This window comes from Gouania willdenowi, chromosome 16, assembly GCF_900634775.1.
Source record: "Gouania willdenowi chromosome 16, fGouWil2.1, whole genome shotgun sequence".
In the NCBI taxonomy this organism is placed as follows: domain Eukaryota; kingdom Metazoa; phylum Chordata; class Actinopteri; order Blenniiformes; family Gobiesocidae; genus Gouania; species Gouania willdenowi.
Genome location: NC_041059.1, coordinates 10540819 through 10558056, shown reverse-complemented (window position 1 = coordinate 10558056; position 17238 = coordinate 10540819). Strand labels below are relative to the sequence as shown.

General features: G+C 37.4%; 1 protein-coding gene across 3 annotated transcripts in view; it reads left to right on the top strand.

Annotated features, from left to right (window-relative positions):
- Positions 1 to 17238, top strand: part of grik5 (glutamate receptor, ionotropic, kainate 5) — a 137938-nt gene that overhangs the window by 94996 nt on the left and 25704 nt on the right. For 2 of the 3 annotated variants that reach the window (XM_028469893.1, XM_028469892.1), the window contains exons 7-12: positions 420 to 585; positions 8667 to 8845; positions 10375 to 10428; positions 11456 to 11614; positions 11934 to 12086; positions 15003 to 15107. In XM_028469893.1, coding sequence (XP_028325694.1) covers positions 420 to 585; positions 8667 to 8845; positions 10375 to 10428; positions 11456 to 11614; positions 11934 to 12086; positions 15003 to 15107 — 816 coding nt within the window. The remainder of the gene's footprint in view (positions 1 to 419; positions 586 to 8666; positions 8846 to 10374; positions 10429 to 11455; positions 11615 to 11933; positions 12087 to 15002; positions 15108 to 17238) is intronic. The other variant, XM_028469894.1, reaches the window with a different exon arrangement.

The following is a 17238-nucleotide window of genomic DNA, read 5'->3' as shown; positions in this document are numbered from 1 at the left end:
AAACAGGCAACAAAAATCTGCCATATTGGCAATAAAATAGACGAAAAGAAAGAAAAAACACGAAAAGGTCTAAAAACAAAAACAAAAAACCACCAAGAAAACCCACATAAAAGGACTACAAAGACAAAACCCTTTGTTCTTTCCTGTATTAATGCTCAGATTGGTCATTATTCTAAATGCTAACATGAATGTTGATAATGTTTTTTTCTCTCCAAAATATATACATTTTGATCTGATCATCATATATTACTTTTTTTTTTTCCGTATTTGATGTGCATCTCAATCTTCTCAGTATATTTTTTTTATTTCTGTTTAGTAAATCTTGACACGCACTTGTAGGTAACCTCAACCTAGTGATATGTTTTTTTTCTTCTTACTGAACTGAATAAAAAATGTGATGTTATTTTTTTTATTCATAGATTCCTCATGTAAAAATTGGTCCGGAGGAAACCCCGCGGCTGCCGTACCTTCGCTTTGCCTCAGTTACTCTGTACCCCAGTAACGAGGACCTGAGCCTGGCCATCGGAGCCATTCTGCGCTCGTTCAGCTACCCTTCAGCTAGCCTGGTCTGTGCTAAGGCTGAATGTGAGTAGAGATGAAGATTCTATTGTTTGCAAAAAATCATTGAAAGTTGGTTTGAGAATTGGTGCAAAGGTAGCAGCAATGTCCCAGATTTAAAATGCTTTTAAAATAACAAGAAACACAGAATATTAATTAATACAGGAATTCTACACATCTCTCATTCAATACACTGTTTATTTTGATTCAGTTTTAGTCTTTTGACTAAATTGGAACTTAGTTTGAGGCAAAATTCTGTACATTATAGTTATAGCCTAGTTTTAATCAACTGAATGACATTAAGATTTTAGTCGACTAAATGTATGTATGCATGTACTTTTGCTTTTATTAGTAGTTAATATTGTTTATGTATATATTGTATATATACATTTATATGTATATTATTTTGCTTTGATTAGCAATTCATTTTATAATATTCATATTTGTAACATAGACGTCAAATGGGTCTGACCAGTGTAGAATGTCAATGCTCTGTCTCTGACCAATAAACCAATCCAATCCAATATATTTTAGAATAGTTTTTGTTAATTAGTTATTTTTTTAATTAGTCATAGTCTAGTTATTGTCAATTAAAAAATATGGTTGATAAAACTTTTAGTCAAAATTTCCACTGATTCAAAACTAGAAACAGGTGAACAGATGTTTTAATGTTTGACTGTTTCTATTTCCTGATAAAGGCTTGTTTGCAGGCCTTTGTTTGTGTTTGTGGACCGATGCTACAGTGAGAATGTTGGCATGACCACCTATTTCTGGGGACTGTTTGGCTCCGTTTGACTCTGGATGTGACAGTGAAGTCCTGTTGTGTCTGATGTCAGAGTTCAGAATAAGGCACACGCTGCAGCTTCCTGTTCTCCAACACTTCCACACCCTGGCTTTTATCCACCTCACGGGGGTTGTTGGGCCAAACCAATTTAATTAATATTCATGTCTGAGATACTTTGCGGTATTGGAAGAATTTAAGGGACATTTACTCTAACTTGCCAAGCGCTCGCAGAGCTTTAACATCAGAGGGAATTCAGGGCTTAGTCACTAGACCTCTTTATTTTCATTTTAAAAGAGTGCATCATTGATTTATTATGGCTTCCTCTATGGAGAAAATTACAAGGGTGGATTGGTTCAAATAGAGCTTTGTGAAGAAGACTGTGTGCACTATACTCTGTAGGAGGTGGCAAAATCCTTCATCTGCCACTGAATAATCACAGGGGTTTTTATTTACTTCGATGATTGAACAGAATCCAGGATGTCTTTTGACAGATAGGGCTTTACACATCAGTCAAGAAGTACCAACCAAAATCTGAAGAGCACTTAGAAAAGCTATTAATGTGGTGAAAAAAGTCTCTCATGGCTCAGTCAAAAGCTCTGTCATTGTAAAAACAAAAAGAAAAACTGATTCAATCATTGCAGTGTTTTCATTATCTCCACATCATTTAAAAAGCCTTAGTTTCCTGAAAGTAAAATGAACAAGGCCCTTATGGACTTGGTATTTTGTTGAACTGCAAAAGCTTTGAAATGGCATCTTTAGGGCTTGATTGTCATTTGACTGAGTAGATTAGAGTGCTGCCTTTCTCTGTGTTTATTCCTCATATGAATTAGTGTAGACTGATAGCCTGACAGCTACTGTCTGTGCATACAAATGCAACTTTCACTGGTGGAGAACCTCGTTGCTGTGCATGTGTCTAATATATTTGGCTTGAAGGTGATCTTTACAAGGTTATCGCACTCACAGACTGTGACCCACTTGGCTGTGCCGTCTATTGCCGTGGAGCTGGTTGCCATGGCTGCCGAATAGGTGCTAACTGCCACTCAACAGGCTTGTTCCGCACTGTGAACAACTGCGTTTCCTTGTGTGCTCGCTTCGTTCCGGGAATTGTTCGAGAACAACTGTGTGTTTGTGTGCGTGCGCTTTTTCTCCTTAGACTGATGTGGATCTACGAACGTTAGGAATTGAGATAATTGTCTAATTGCTTGTGTCTGCACCTGGTGTACATACAACACAATGTGTGTTGGCACACTTTTTGGTGTGTTTAGTTCCCTTTGTGTGTAATAGCTGTATGTATCCGCTCTCAAAAGAAGGGTTGTAAGCGTTTGTGCTTCAGACAGTAACTGTGTGTTGCCCTAAAACAGGGGTCACCAATGGGGCACCGATTGTAAAGTTGCGCATGCTCAAATAAACAGCAACTTTTTGCAACATTTAGCAACAAACCACATTTTAAAAACGTTTGGAATTTTTTTTTTTATGTTGCTTTTGACCAGATTTACAGAAATATTTGTAAAATTTGCTATTTTTTTCTCTTGTAAAAATATAATGTAAATGGTAAATCTAAATAATAAATATTGAATCTAAATTTTACATCTAAATGTTAAATATTACATCTCAATGTTAAATTTAAAAATAAAAGTTAAATCTAAATGCTAAATGTTAAAATTAAAATGTTAAATCTAAATATAAATGTTAAATGTTAAATCTAAATCTAAATGTCACAGGTTAAACTAAATAGTTAGCTATTATGCAAATTTAGCATTTAGATTTAGATTATTATTATTATTGCTATAAATCTGGTGAAAAGTAACAAAAAAAAATTCACATACGTTTTTTAAACGTGGTTTGTTGCTAAATATTGCAAAAAGTTGCTGTTTATTTTAGCATGCACAACTTTACAATCAGCGCCCCATTGTCACCAACCTTTCTGAAACTGTGAGTTACTTCATGGCACTGAATAGTCCGACTGGCTACCAGTTTTAGAAGCACTTTTTAAATACCAAATGTTTGACTTTAGAGGGTAAGATAACAAGGAAGGATAGCAGTAACTTAAAAAGGTAGGAAATGTTTAAGTTTCAACATGCAACACTTTTATTTTGTACACTTGTTTCATTTTCATTACATTTCATAGAAAATGTTAATCTTCCTACTTTCCTGGCTACTAACAAACAACTTTTAATTAATCCTATCACATAACATTTAGGCTTTACACGATCAGGATTTTTGGGCCGATCATATGAATTCAGGTTGTTTTTTTAGGTACTGACCGAATTCCATTGATACTACCTGATACAGATTCATGGAAAATCAAACGGTATCATTTTTTGGGACCAAAACACAGCTTTGTGACAGTGAGGGAGTGGAAGAGTTGAAGAATTTCCATGCAGGACCTGAATATAACATTTGTTGTCAGAGTGTGTGTGGGTGTGTGCGTGGCCCTTTAACTGCGAATGAATGCCCGAGTCGCTCGAACGTGTGAGAACGGAGCAGATCGATTATAAGCCGCATGCCGTTTTAAGTGATAGACAAAATAAACGTTGCAGCTGTTGAATTAAACCAGAGTCCCATGTCAGACTCAATGACTGCTGTGAAGCAGCGACAAGAGAGTTGGAGATTAAGCTGCGGTGGCAGACCACACTGGAACTACGTGAAGCCTCCATTCGCTTTAGCTTGTGTCCGATTCAGGGAGTTGTTTGCTCACATAAAGCAGCAACTCTATGGTGTAAATGGGATGATAAAACAATGCAATGGGAGCATCTACAGAAAGTTTCATCGTGACAATGACGTCATTGATCGGGTCGGCAAATTATGACATTACAGCCGATCACATTAATTGCATAAAATGCAAAATATCGGCCGATCCGATATAGCCGATCAGATCGGCGTAAAGCCTAATAACATTATTGTAAAATGGAACAAATATGTCATATTTTACGCAAATCAACCTTGCATTTTTAAAAATATACCTTATATAACATATTATATATAACATACCACAACCCATACACCCAATCTGCAACACTTAAAAACTTTAGTCACAATGTTCCAGTGAAAATGAACATTTAAAGAGGTTAATTTGAAAATAAAACTTTGTCACATGCAGCAGTATTTAACTCTACTAAGTACTAACTATATCTGTCACATGTATTTATCCTCCTGGAAAGTAAATCAGATTTTAGATGAAGCTCATTGGTGACGTGACCTCACATGGTCCATGGGGGCTACCTGTTGCCCGTGGACACCGTGTTGGTGACCCCTGCCCTAAGAGAACACAATTGTGCGTTTTTATGCGATTGTGACATTACAGAAGTTTAACATCAGCAAATGTTTGCTAACAGCAAACCTTTTATATTTCATTAACAATCAATCTGTTAAGAGCAATGTGCTAAAATGAAGTAGACCCTTGTTGTTTACACAAAAAAAGACACACAAAAAACCCTAATGAAAAATTAAGCAAATTAGTGATCCCTTGTGCAACTTAAGATAGCAACTAAAAACATTGCTATTATCGCTAATTGTCCTTTTTCAAACAATTAGTAAATAATACATTATGGAACCACACGCTCTACACCTGGTGCAGAACAACATTTTTGTACTGGTGTCCTTTAGTTTTCATAGTGGAGATGATAATGTATAGACTCTAAAGCTAAAGTACCTTCAGTAGTGACTATCTGCACAGATGTCTTCTGGAAACAATCTGTGAAGTTTATTGTCCCACAGTGTATTGGTAAGTACAGTATATTCAATACTACACAAAGTTTCCGTGATCAACTCCTAAAACTCAGCCAGATGTTAAATAGTACTTCAGTAGATTATGTCTATTAAAATATCCGGCTCCAGTTTTATCCAGGAGACTTTTAATACAAATCTTTATAAGTTCTGACAGGATAAGGAAACGTTATTTACCTGGGTAGCCAACGTTACATCCTGACTCTGAGTTTTATAACTTTATAAGCTCCAAATAAAGACCCTATACATACTTGACTCTGTTCTCATAATAAGTCAGTCACAAGTTATGAACCTTTCTCTTCTTGGTCTTTAAACCTATTATTTGTTCAGCAGAAGTCCAAAAACGTCAGTGAGATTGATCATGAATCAGATTTAGGTGTGATTTGTGTTGTTATTATTACGCTTCTTGGTCAGTCGGATTAGTATGTATGTAATTATAATGAATTACTGGCATTCTCTGACGCACACAGTATTCAACATGTCTGGTCGACATCCTAAAATACTTCAAATATGTGTCCCTCATCCTTCTCTTGTTCCTTTTCATCCAGGAAAGATTCTGAACTTTGACAGCAATTAGTGATTATACAAAAGGTCCAGTTTACCTAGTAAACATGTTATCTTGTGACTGATCTCTTATAGATATAATAATCATTTGACTGAGAGAATGCAAACCTTGGGTCAAATATTGTCTTTACGAGATATTGGCAGTTATCTGGATCAGTGATCCTGATCATGGTTAGGGATGTATATTGATAAGGATTTAGCGATTCCGATACTTTATCGATTCCTGCTTATTGATTCGTCTTTTTTATTGATTCTTATCAATTCCCAAATAGGCTGAAAAACAAGTAGTACATGAGTACAGAATAGAATACATCCTGGTTTATTAAAATATATATCAGGTTTATTAATATAAATCTTAATTATTCACCGCTGAGAATAAACAATACTCAAATGAGTCCTTAATAAACAAATAAACAACCCTACCTACCCCAAGCTAAAAAAAAATTGTATTTTTACTGAAAAATTGGATAAGAAATCTTTTAAAAACTTGTGGTATGACATTTGTTCTTTGTATCTCAGGATAAATGAAGATGATATGGGGAGATTCAAACTGTCGCCATGGTTACTGGTGTTACAGCTAAACATGTACAGTATATATTAATCATCATTGGTTTTAACCACACTGTTTACCTCTAAGTTCTCTGTGAAGAATGTAGTAACTTTTTGATTTTGAAGGGTTTTGTGAAGCAGTGGTGGAATGCTGATTCTTGGGGTGACCAGTAGTAGAGCCCATGCTCACAGGTGCTGATAATTATGCACCTGATGGCCAGCACCTGAGGTACCAGAAGCTGAAAACCAGTCGAATGCATCCCCAAGAAACAAAAAAGAAAGTTAACAGCTCCAAGAGCCCCGCCCATTATCAATGCATTTTTTTAATTTCCATCCTAAATCTTGGGGTTTAGTTACTCTTTAAAGAAAAAATAAGAAGTTGCCCAACTGAATGCTACATTCTGTGGTTACTTTTTTTAGATACTGCTTTCGCTGGAACCTGATGGCATTTCTCTGGTTTCTCTTCTCGATATCTTCTTTCACGATGCCAAGATCAAAAGTTTTCAAGCTCTAATTCCATTATGCAGATTTTCTATGGGATACATGAGGTTAAGGACAGTGAGAGGAATGGGCTGAGCACTGGGAGGCGGAGATGGCGGTAGCACCGGAGAGAGATGAATAAAGACTGGGAGTGGTAACTGGAGCAGAGGACAAAGACAGGAAAGATAGAGAAGGCTTATGTGTGAGAAAGAGAGAAACGTGAGGTAGAGTTAAGGGAAGAAGCTGTAAAGTGCATTGATTTTTTTTCACTCCTTCCTCAAACTAATTAAAGTTTTGGCCTGGTTCAGTGATTAGCCCACTGCTTACAGAGTCTTTCTGCTGCTGAAGGGCTCAGTGTGCTCCGTCTCTCCTCCTCCTGTTTTCATTCTCCCCCCTTTCCCAATGTCCCCCCGCATGCCTGCCCGGCCACTTATTTACTTAGCTAGTGGGGTTTTACTATGGAATTACAATTAGAGAGCATCTGAGTAGAGCTTCTTGTAAAGACTTTATTGTGCACACATTGTCAAGTGAGCCTTGAATGCCACTGGTTAACCTGAAATTCAAGGTGAATTCACTTGAAGTGGGAAAAATTGTCTCCAGTGCGTAATTCCCCCTTGACTGTTTGTCATGAAGTGCTATCAGTTTTTCCATTTCTTTTTCTTTTTTTTTTGCTCACAGCACATTACGAAAGAAATAAAAAAAAAACTTAACTACAACATGAGACAGCAAAGCGAGCTACGGAGCTTCAAAGAGCACATTCCTTTTCATCCTACTAGGTTTGCTGAGGAGGTGCCATGTGGATCTCGATATCAGCCGTGAATTTTGGAGCGTGGTACAGCTCATTGCAAAAAAAGTTTCAGTTTAGTTTAGCTCAGCTTTCTTTCACAAAAGAACACCGTGGGTTTAAAGGCCTACATATGTTACACGTTAAGGTTGAGCATTTCATGGATCATTGAAATTCATACTGTGCAAAAGTTTAAAGCAGGTGTGAAAAATGTGAAATGCTTTGAAATGGTAAAGTGTTGATAGGTAATAATTATCAATAAACAAGATGCAACAAATGAACCACTGAGACATTGCTGCGCTCAGTCTTGTCTTAGGATAGTAATCGTCTTCACCTTCATCTTGGATAATGTCTGTTCTTCCACCAGTTTAAGCCTCCACATCTTTTTCCTTTTCCAGTCAATGACTATTGGTGAAACTGACGATTCATAGCACCTGTTTGGTGCTAAAAAAAAAAAAGCTTGGGTGTTGCAAACAGATTTATACCCTTAGTTTACCTTGCCAAAGCTCATGAGTCCCTCACTGATTACACAAATGAATGTGATGCAGATAAAATGTTGGCGTGTGACTTTGTGATAGAAGTTTTAAAAAAATAAAAAGTAAAAACAAATGGTTACCTGTGGGCTTGCTTTTAGAAATCACACTTTAGTGCATCTACTCTCTTTTTCTTGCCTTTGTCTTTGCATCTGTGGGAGGAAGGTTGAAAATAACTCTGTTGCTGCAAGATCATGGAGAATATGTCTAGGTGTAACTGAAAAAGCATTAGGAGTAATCCAATAGAACACACCTTAAATTTAGCTTTGCAAATCACAGCCGAGGTGTTATGAATAAAATATGAAGAACTGTGAAAATGCTAAACTTTTGCTAGAAACTATTCCCTTAAATGTTTTTTTTCATAAATGATTGTTTGGCAGATGTTATTTGTTAAGTTTTTTTTTTTTTTTTTGTGACCTCACGCACAAATGAGCATGCTAGGCAATGTAAAATATGATAACAGATGAAAAATATGCTCTGAGATAAGGATACAGTTCATGCACACATCAGTGACGTATTCCTGGGGGTTTTGGACAAAACATCAATCTAGCTTTGCACGGTGACGGAAATTGATGATCAGCCGAGGATGAATCACCAATCTAATGGGTTCTGCAAAGCTTACATCTTAGAAATATTAGCCTCGTCCTTTTGATACAGATGTTGATTTGAAGCTGTGGCTTTCCCTCAGGCCTGCTGAGATTGGAGGAGCTGATTCGCCGCTTTCTCATTTCTCGAGAGACGCTTTCCGTCAGGATGCTGGATGACAACCTGGACCCAACCCCTCTGCTGAAGGAGATCCGTGACGACAAAGTGGCCACCATCATCATTGACGCAAATGCTTCCATCTCCTATCTGATCCTAAAAAAGGTCAGCTCCAACTCTGAAATGGTAGTCAATGGCTTGTAGAGTGGGTTGCCGTCTCGTCTGAAGCGTGGCTGTTCTACCTAAAACTATTGAGTGTTAAAGTCTTGATGGTCCACGTTGCTCTATGGAGAAATATCACTTTGCATGGCTGCAAATCAAGGTAGTGGCTGTGTTCGAAATCGCATATTGTGCTATACACTACACACTCAATGAGTATATACTGTCTACTATATCCTATTAGTATACGTAATTAGTATGGTGACCGTTCCCACTGAAGTATACTTCCAAGTTTCCAAAGATGCATTTCAAACCTACAGTGACAAAAACATGGAGCACACTGAGGCTAAATATCTTTGTTGATTCTCCACCTTTGAAAGTTCTGAAAGCATTTTAAGCGAGAAAGTGACCAAGTAGAATATCAACATGTGCTCATTTGATCCATACATTTGGGGAAAACACATTTCATGAGACCCACCATTGTGCTGCTGACAAAACTTCTGGTTAACTTCAAAACAAGTGTCCTAGTTACAAAAAGTAAAAAAAAAAACTAATGGAAGACAAGAAGAGATGCTTTTGTTTTGAAAAGGGGATGTATAATTTTTGAAGCAGGTCCAAGGATGATATTACATTTCACTTGCAATGCATCATGGGGCGGTTGAGTATGAGTATACATACTGTATATACAGTATATAGTATGCATCCAGGTTTTTCTCGTATAGTCAGTCTTTTCATATTATCTAATGTGAACGCACTGAATACTCATTTGGCTTCAGACTTAGTACGTTGGTATGCAATATCAAACTATTCGGTCGTTGTTCAGTGCCACCTGATACAAAGTTGACCAATCACATACAGCACTATAACCTCAGAGCAGTGCACCATGTTGTTCTTCTACAGCTGTAACAATGAGACACAAAGGAGATGGCGTTTCTTTCTCTTTCTCTCGCATGCCTTCGTTTGAAAACTCAGTTCAAAGAGATGAAAGACATGCAGGGCTAAACATTTGTAAAATAATGGAAATGCAAAACTCCCCAAAGAACCACAGGCTACATGTTTGTTGTGGTGGAATTAACATCTATTTTTACCTTCTCTGCCCTCTAGAGCTGCATCAAGAACAATGTCCATGTATATCTGCCAGCAACGATCACTTTGACTCCTCTGAAAGTATTTGACGAATCAACATCTTTTGCTGGGATCCGGTGCAGATGTTTGCCCGGCTTGTTCTGAATCATGATAGGGCCCGTTGTGCCCATGGGCAGGGCTGTGACTCATGGTTTGAATGCGTATGAGATGCTTGCACTGGACGCATCAGAGCGGCGTTCAGCCTTTAGCTAAAATACTCTAGTGTTAGCTTGATGATGTAAAACTGTGATTAACGTCTGCTCCTGTCCATCCCTGTCTCTGTCTCTTTTTACCTTATAATCACCTCCTTTGTTCTCTGATTCCTTTCTCTCTCTATCTTTCATTTCCCTTATGCTTCACCCCTCCTGTTTAATTTTACCTTTTTTATTTTCTGTGTCCTTGTCCCACAGGCGTCTGAGTTGGGGATGACGTCAGCGTTTTATAAGTACATCCTCACCACCATGGTAAGAGCATGCTAATGCTCCTGCTTCCTCTACTATACTTGATCATTCTCCTCCCCTGCGTCTTCACTAGCGAACACATTCAGTATTCAGTATGGGAAAGTAGAGTTTAAGATGAAAGATGGAAAGAACAGGGAGAGATCTGAGACTCCAGTGTTACATCCAAAGTTTTAAAAGTGTAAATTGAAGTTTTGAAAAACAAAGTTTCAGGTGAATGTGCTGACAGCCTCGTTCTCTAACTGTCCGTCTACATCACTAGCCGACATGTCCGATGTGTTCCATCTCGTCTCTTTGTGACTGATGGTGCACTTTGAAAAACGATCTGTTTCCATCCACACCTCTTTGTTTTTGCCTTATTTCTGGTCCTTTGTCCATTAGTTTTTTTCCTCGTGTGAAATCAGACATTAGCTTTTTTTCTCAAGATAAAAGCGATATTTCTAATTATCGACAAATTATAATTGTGCTTTGAACGTGTTTGCATTGAAGGTTGTTTAGGGCAGAAGCCTCATAACTGCTGTGAAATCTCATCCCGCGCGACTTTGCTGCAGGAAGACGGACACTCCAAACCTCCTTAGAAAACTCTGCATTCCTTTGTTATTTCACGTCTAATGTGACAGTAATCATGTTAATGTAAAATGCTAAGAAATGTCCAGGTCTTGTCCTTTGTCTACACGTACCGCGCCGTGTTTTCTCGGAGAGACATGGTCATGTGACCAGGTACCTCATATCATGTGACCTGGTAAGTCGCGTTCTCTGATGTGTATTTGCGGAAAAAGTGTTTCCATTGTGTTATTGTGATACATTTCAATATTGAAACATCTGAAATTCCTCCTCATGAAAGTGTAAAAACTTTTTAGTGATATTTGAGTGTTTTCTTTTTAATTCAGGTCCATTACCAGTTTTTATTGCACTATTTCGATTTTGCACATTTCCAAAGCTAATGGAAACACAGTTAGAGTCTCTACATGTCACCTCACAGATTTAACAGTCATTTCTGTTCTGTCTCTTCACTTTTCCTCCTCCTCTCCAGGACTTTCCCTTACTCAGGCTGGATGACATAGTGGATGACCAGTCCAATATTGTGGGTTTCTCAATGTTTAACACCACACATCCCTTCTATTTGGAGTTCATCAGGAGCCTCAACCTCTCCTGGAGGGAAGGCTGTGATCTGACGTACCCCGGCCCTGCGGTTAGTGTCTCGGACTCTTATAATGTGTGGTCATTAAAAGGCAAAGCTTTGGAGCTTTGTTTGTAAGTCACTAAGGACAAGGAGAGTTTTCTTCTTGCTTGGATTTGTTGAGCAGTTAAAGAGAATCAGCTAGTCTTTCTTCTATTTAATAGGTATTGACGTATCCATCCCTTGCTTCCTCCCAGGTGGTTTATTTAAACTGCACAAAAATTTCCTTGTGTCTTGTGCTCATACTTCCCTCCTGGTCTTTTTCTCCCCCCTGATTCCATCTCTCCCCACCCCTTCCTGGTTTTCTCTTTTTGTGTGCATTTTTTCACAGCTCTCATCAGCGTTGATGTTTGACGCGGTGCACGTGGTGGTGGGGGCTGTACGCGAACTCAACCGCAGTCAGGAGATTGGAGTGAAGCCGCTGAGCTGCACTTCCCCTCAGATCTGGCAACACGGGACCAGCCTCATGAACTATCTGCGCATGGTAAACCTTCCATAAAGCGTGTGCAGTATGAGTTGACAAGTTGCTGACAAAGCAGTTAATCTAATCCAGTGGTTTCCAACCATCACGAATTTATTGCGTCCCCAAATCCCCAATCATGTTTATTATACTGTGTTACAAAGAGAGAGTAACCAAGCTCAGATATTTTCATACTGTATTTTACTCATGCATTTATTTATTTTTATTTTTATTCTTTTTTCTCTTTCTTCTTTTCTTTATACTGCATTTTATTGAAACTAGAGTTATATTTGTGAAAGTGAAAGTACAGAATACAGTTGTTTAACATTGTGTGTTGTGTTTTAATTCGAAAATAAAAACAAAACAAAAAAAATAAAAATAATAATTATCATTTACTAGACATTTCAGGCGACCCCACTTGGGGTCATGAACCCAAGGTTGAAACACCATTTCACAAAACACATATTTCATTAAAAACACAGGTGGAGGAAGTCAAGAAATAATTAATCAATAAAAGTGATTAAGGTCGTGCTGTGGCCCTGTTGTAAAAAATAAGACACTAAAAAAATATTGCAAATTTGGTGTAGTTGCAGAAAAAGGGTAAAAAGGCGTCAAAGTGTCAATATTTGAACAATTAGTTTAAACTGTCAAATAATGGGCATCAAAAATTGTGAATGTAGTTAAATTGGCAAAAAAGAAGCAGCGGAAGTGCGGAAAATGTCTTTAAAGTGGAAAAAAAAATTGCAAATCAAAAGTAACATTTATTTCGAGTAATAATTTGAAATTATTATTCTAAATAAATGTCACTTTCTATTGATTTATGATTTATGTTGCAGTTTTTCATGATTCATCATAGATGGATATATTTTGTTAGACTGCTGGACAAGGACTAAATCAAACTAAACTAAATCAAGACTTTACAATGATTCTAAAATAACATTTGATCTGTGTGGATACCACCTGTTGATTCTTGTAATTAATATTTTAAAGTACTTTTTAAAGGAGAATTTGGAACTAAATGCAACTACTAAGGCTTAGCATCCCTTAATAGCAATGTAATAGAAAAACTTTAAGCACCTGCAATGAATCTTGAGGTGGTCCCATAATTGTAAAGGCCCCAAAAACCTTTGTGTCAAAGATGATGCAGATGATGATAAAGGGTTAAAAAGGTCAGGTGAATGTTTTCAGCCAATCAATTTCCTTTCTGCTGAAGGATTGATTGATGCTAACACCTCTGTTGGGTTTCATCCTCGTCTCATGCTGCATGTAACCTCTCTCTCCCGTTGTTCTTTGTCATCTCCCATCTCTGGTCCTCTGTCCGCCTCATCGACGACCTGTTGTCAAGACAGGCAGAGACCCATCCCTCACTGCCTCCACCCCACCACGTCGACATCTGTCTTTGTTAGTCAACATCACGCTATGCCTCATCTTCACTTGGGTGCCATCCATCATAGCTCTGAGTAACTGTGGCAACAGATGGGATTTGGTAGAGACATAGAGCTGAGCTCACAAGTTCAGGTTTGGCCCTCTTTAGAAGAGCATTGACACTCTGCTGGTTTATTAGAGACACTTACATTCTCAATTTGTCCTTGTGATCAAAGCCAATTTTCACAGTCTGGTCTAAAATTTATCTCTTGTTTTTTGTCATTTTTTTTTAAACGTCCTTCACTGATGTAACCGTTAACACAGCGGTGTCAAACTCAATTTAGTTCAGGGTCCAAATGTGGAGCAGTTTGATCTCAAGTGGAAAACAAGTCATTTCAACATTATTGTGCCCTAGTTTACACTTCTACGTATCCATCAAATGTAGAAATATCAATATCCAAGCAATAAGTGACAGATATCAGTCCCAACAGGATTTTCACTTTAAATTTTTTAGATTTTGTGACCAATTTCTATTTAACATTATGTCATCATTTGAGGAAAATTTAAGGTTTTGTAAGAATTTAGTTTTTTCAACAGTTTAGCATAACAAATTTCAGCAATCATGCAATATAAGCACCGGGAAAACTGTGAGTCCTTACAAATATTGCTGAGTTTCATTTACACAATGATTCATGTTTTCTCTGTAATTTTTACTTTTTCCTGCGGGCTGAATTGGATGCTCCAAAGGGCCGGTTTTGACCCCCGGACCATGAGTTTGTCACGTGTGCGTTAACAACACATCATTCAATATTCACGTCTCATACACACTGTCATTGTTTTCATTACCATGCCGAGGTGTAAAGAGCACTGATATATTCTACTCAAGTAGAAGTACTACATAAAATACTCAAGTACAAGTAAAAAGTAGCTCAATTATATAGTCAAAGTAAAAGTTAATAGTTACTTTCACCCCGCACGTTTATTGTTGGTAATAAATCTTGCCACGGTTCCCTTGCATACAGTAAACATCTCATGTATAAACTTGAAAATGAAGAGATGAAATCTTGCACAATTGGAACTTCAGGATTTTTCCTCAAAGGCATCTGTGTAAAATGAAAGTTTTGTCAAAAACACCACCAATGAATTCAATTAAAAATCTAAATAAATGATCAGGCTCAGATTTATTAACTTTAAAACAGAGAAAATAACCTCAAATCAATGCTGTTTTTGGTGCAGTGCAATACGTTTAATCTGATTGGTCGGCTATGATGTGATGCATTTCATTGTTGTCTGGTCATTTCATTTTTTTGTAGTTTCACAATCATTTTAAAACAAATAGTAATAATCAATTTACTAAGTAACGGTTGGATTTAGAAATGTAATAATTACTTTGTATAAAACGTACTTAGGTACAAGTATGATTACTGATTTAGAAAAATATAATCAATAAAGCAACTCAATTACAGTAACGCGAGTACTCGTTACTTTCACCTCTGTTCCCATATTTTCTCAGTGTCACCCTCCGTTTCAAGCTCCTCTTGTACTTTGTAACCTTTGACTTTGTTGGCGTTCCAGGTGGAGTACGATGGTCTAACAGGGCGGATAGAGTTCAACAGCAAAGGTCAGAGGACCAACTACACCCTGCGGATCCTGGAGAAACACAGGGGAGGCCACAAGGAGGTCAGCACTGCCTTTTATCACGCATCAGACAGGTCACCGTGGCCATAGGCTGTGGGTCAGTCACAGACCACCTGTGTGCGTTTTAACAAAGCCGTAGGAGGCGTTTAACACTGAGATCACAGACCCCTCTGCACTATAACCAAAGAGCTGATAACAGATGAGGGTTGCCTGAGTTACAAATATGTACACAAACTGTTTTTGGTTTTGCTAAACTACAGTTCACGCTGCCTCTGCCCTCCATTCATTTGTAAAAGTCGGTAAAATTTGTTTCACTTGTGTTGACAGGCACGTATTGAAGCTATAAGAAAGTTTCCATTCCCATTACATTATTCTTCTCACACTGTATTTGATGTTGGTCAAGATTAGCTGCCATAAAGTATAAAGTTTTAAATCATTTAAGTGACTTGCCAAAAACAGTGATGAATGTTCAGTTCCGGATGTATGAGCTCATCATTTCACTCGAGGGTTAAAATAAACCCTGGATGAGGTTTAGGATGCTTTTAAGAGGATTACTTAATTATCTTGCCACTGAGTTATGTCCTAATAACAGTGTTTTGTAGTGAGAATGCATGTGCCCACCCCCACCTGCTCTTTCTTCAGCCCCTGCTGGCTACACACAGTTAAAGCTTTTCCTGCAGTAGTTTTAATAAACCTTTTCTTGACATTAATCTATAGAAATCAGGATTTCTTTCTTCAGGTTTTTCTTGCCTGGAGCTTTTCAGAGGCCGTATGTGCGTCTAAAGATGCATCATTACAATATAATATATTTATATACTATATAATATACTGTGGATACTCTATTACGGATGTATGATAGAAGTTTATTTTAGTCTTGTATTGAATTGGATTTTGCTTCAGGCTTCAGCTTTTTTTCTTCTAGATCTTTCAACCTGAACAAACGTTCTATACTTTTACCAAATTCAAAGTTTAAGTTTTTACTGAATTTCATTAAGATTTTTATTTAGTAAATATTGTTACTATTTTTGATTGGTCAATGATGAACAATGACATCATCTCAAGGAGCACAAATGAGATCAGTGTGTGTGAGAAGGATATTAAATGTGGAACGATGGACTGTTGTGTACATCAGGAACAAAACAGTCTTTAGAGAGGTGAAGTACAAACAAAGAAGAGTAAAAGAAGCCAAGATGTGCAATTATTTAGATTAAGTCAAACTCTAACTGGGAACATTGACTAAACCAAAATGGTTGGATCAGCATCTTTATTTTGTGTCAATTAAACCCAATTACTGCCATTTGTACCTCCAAATGCCTAAGGAATGATCTATTCTATAAACCTTTCTAACATTCAAGATCATTGTAGTATTAATTAACATAAAGAGTACTTGTACTGGTAAAATTAAGTACATTTCTGCTTAGGGTTAGGGTTGGGGTTAGGGTTGGGGTTAGGGTTGGGGTTAGGGTTAGGGTTAGGGTTGGGGTTGGGGTTAACCCTCTGGAGCTTAAGGCGTTTTTGCTGTTTTTTTTTTCATTGTGTTTGACTTTACCTTTATATTTTCGTATCGGGAAATCCATAAACATTGCATGTTTGGTATCTTTCTTCAGGAAAACATCCCATATATGACTGTGAAGTATGTTCTTTAGTATGCCATACTGTATTAACACAGTATATCTAAAACCACTATAAAAACTAAAATTTGAGTGGGAAAAAGTTAGGGGTCTTTTTGTACTATAAAAGCCAAAAAAACACACACACACACACACACACACACGCAGATATATATATATATATAGCTATTTACAGTGGAATACAAACAAATACAGGGAAAGGCACATTATCTGTGCCTCATTGTGGGTTGGGTTAGGGTTAGGGTTGGTGTTAAAGTTAACCCAAAGCTTTATTGTTAGAGTTAAGGTTCACCCCAGGAGCAGCAGGGGGGGCTCAATGAGCCTGCTTTTTTCACACAAACTACTAGTTTCATCTAAAGCTGTCACTATGTCAGGACAGCTTTAAATGAAACTAGTAGTTTGTGTGAAAAAATATGACAAAAAGTCACTTTTATAAGAGTTGCAGACTGCACCTTTAAGGACTCCAGTCTGATTTAAATATTAGGACAATGGTTATATTCTACTGCATTTCAGTTATGGTTCCAGCTCTAGAAATTACAGTT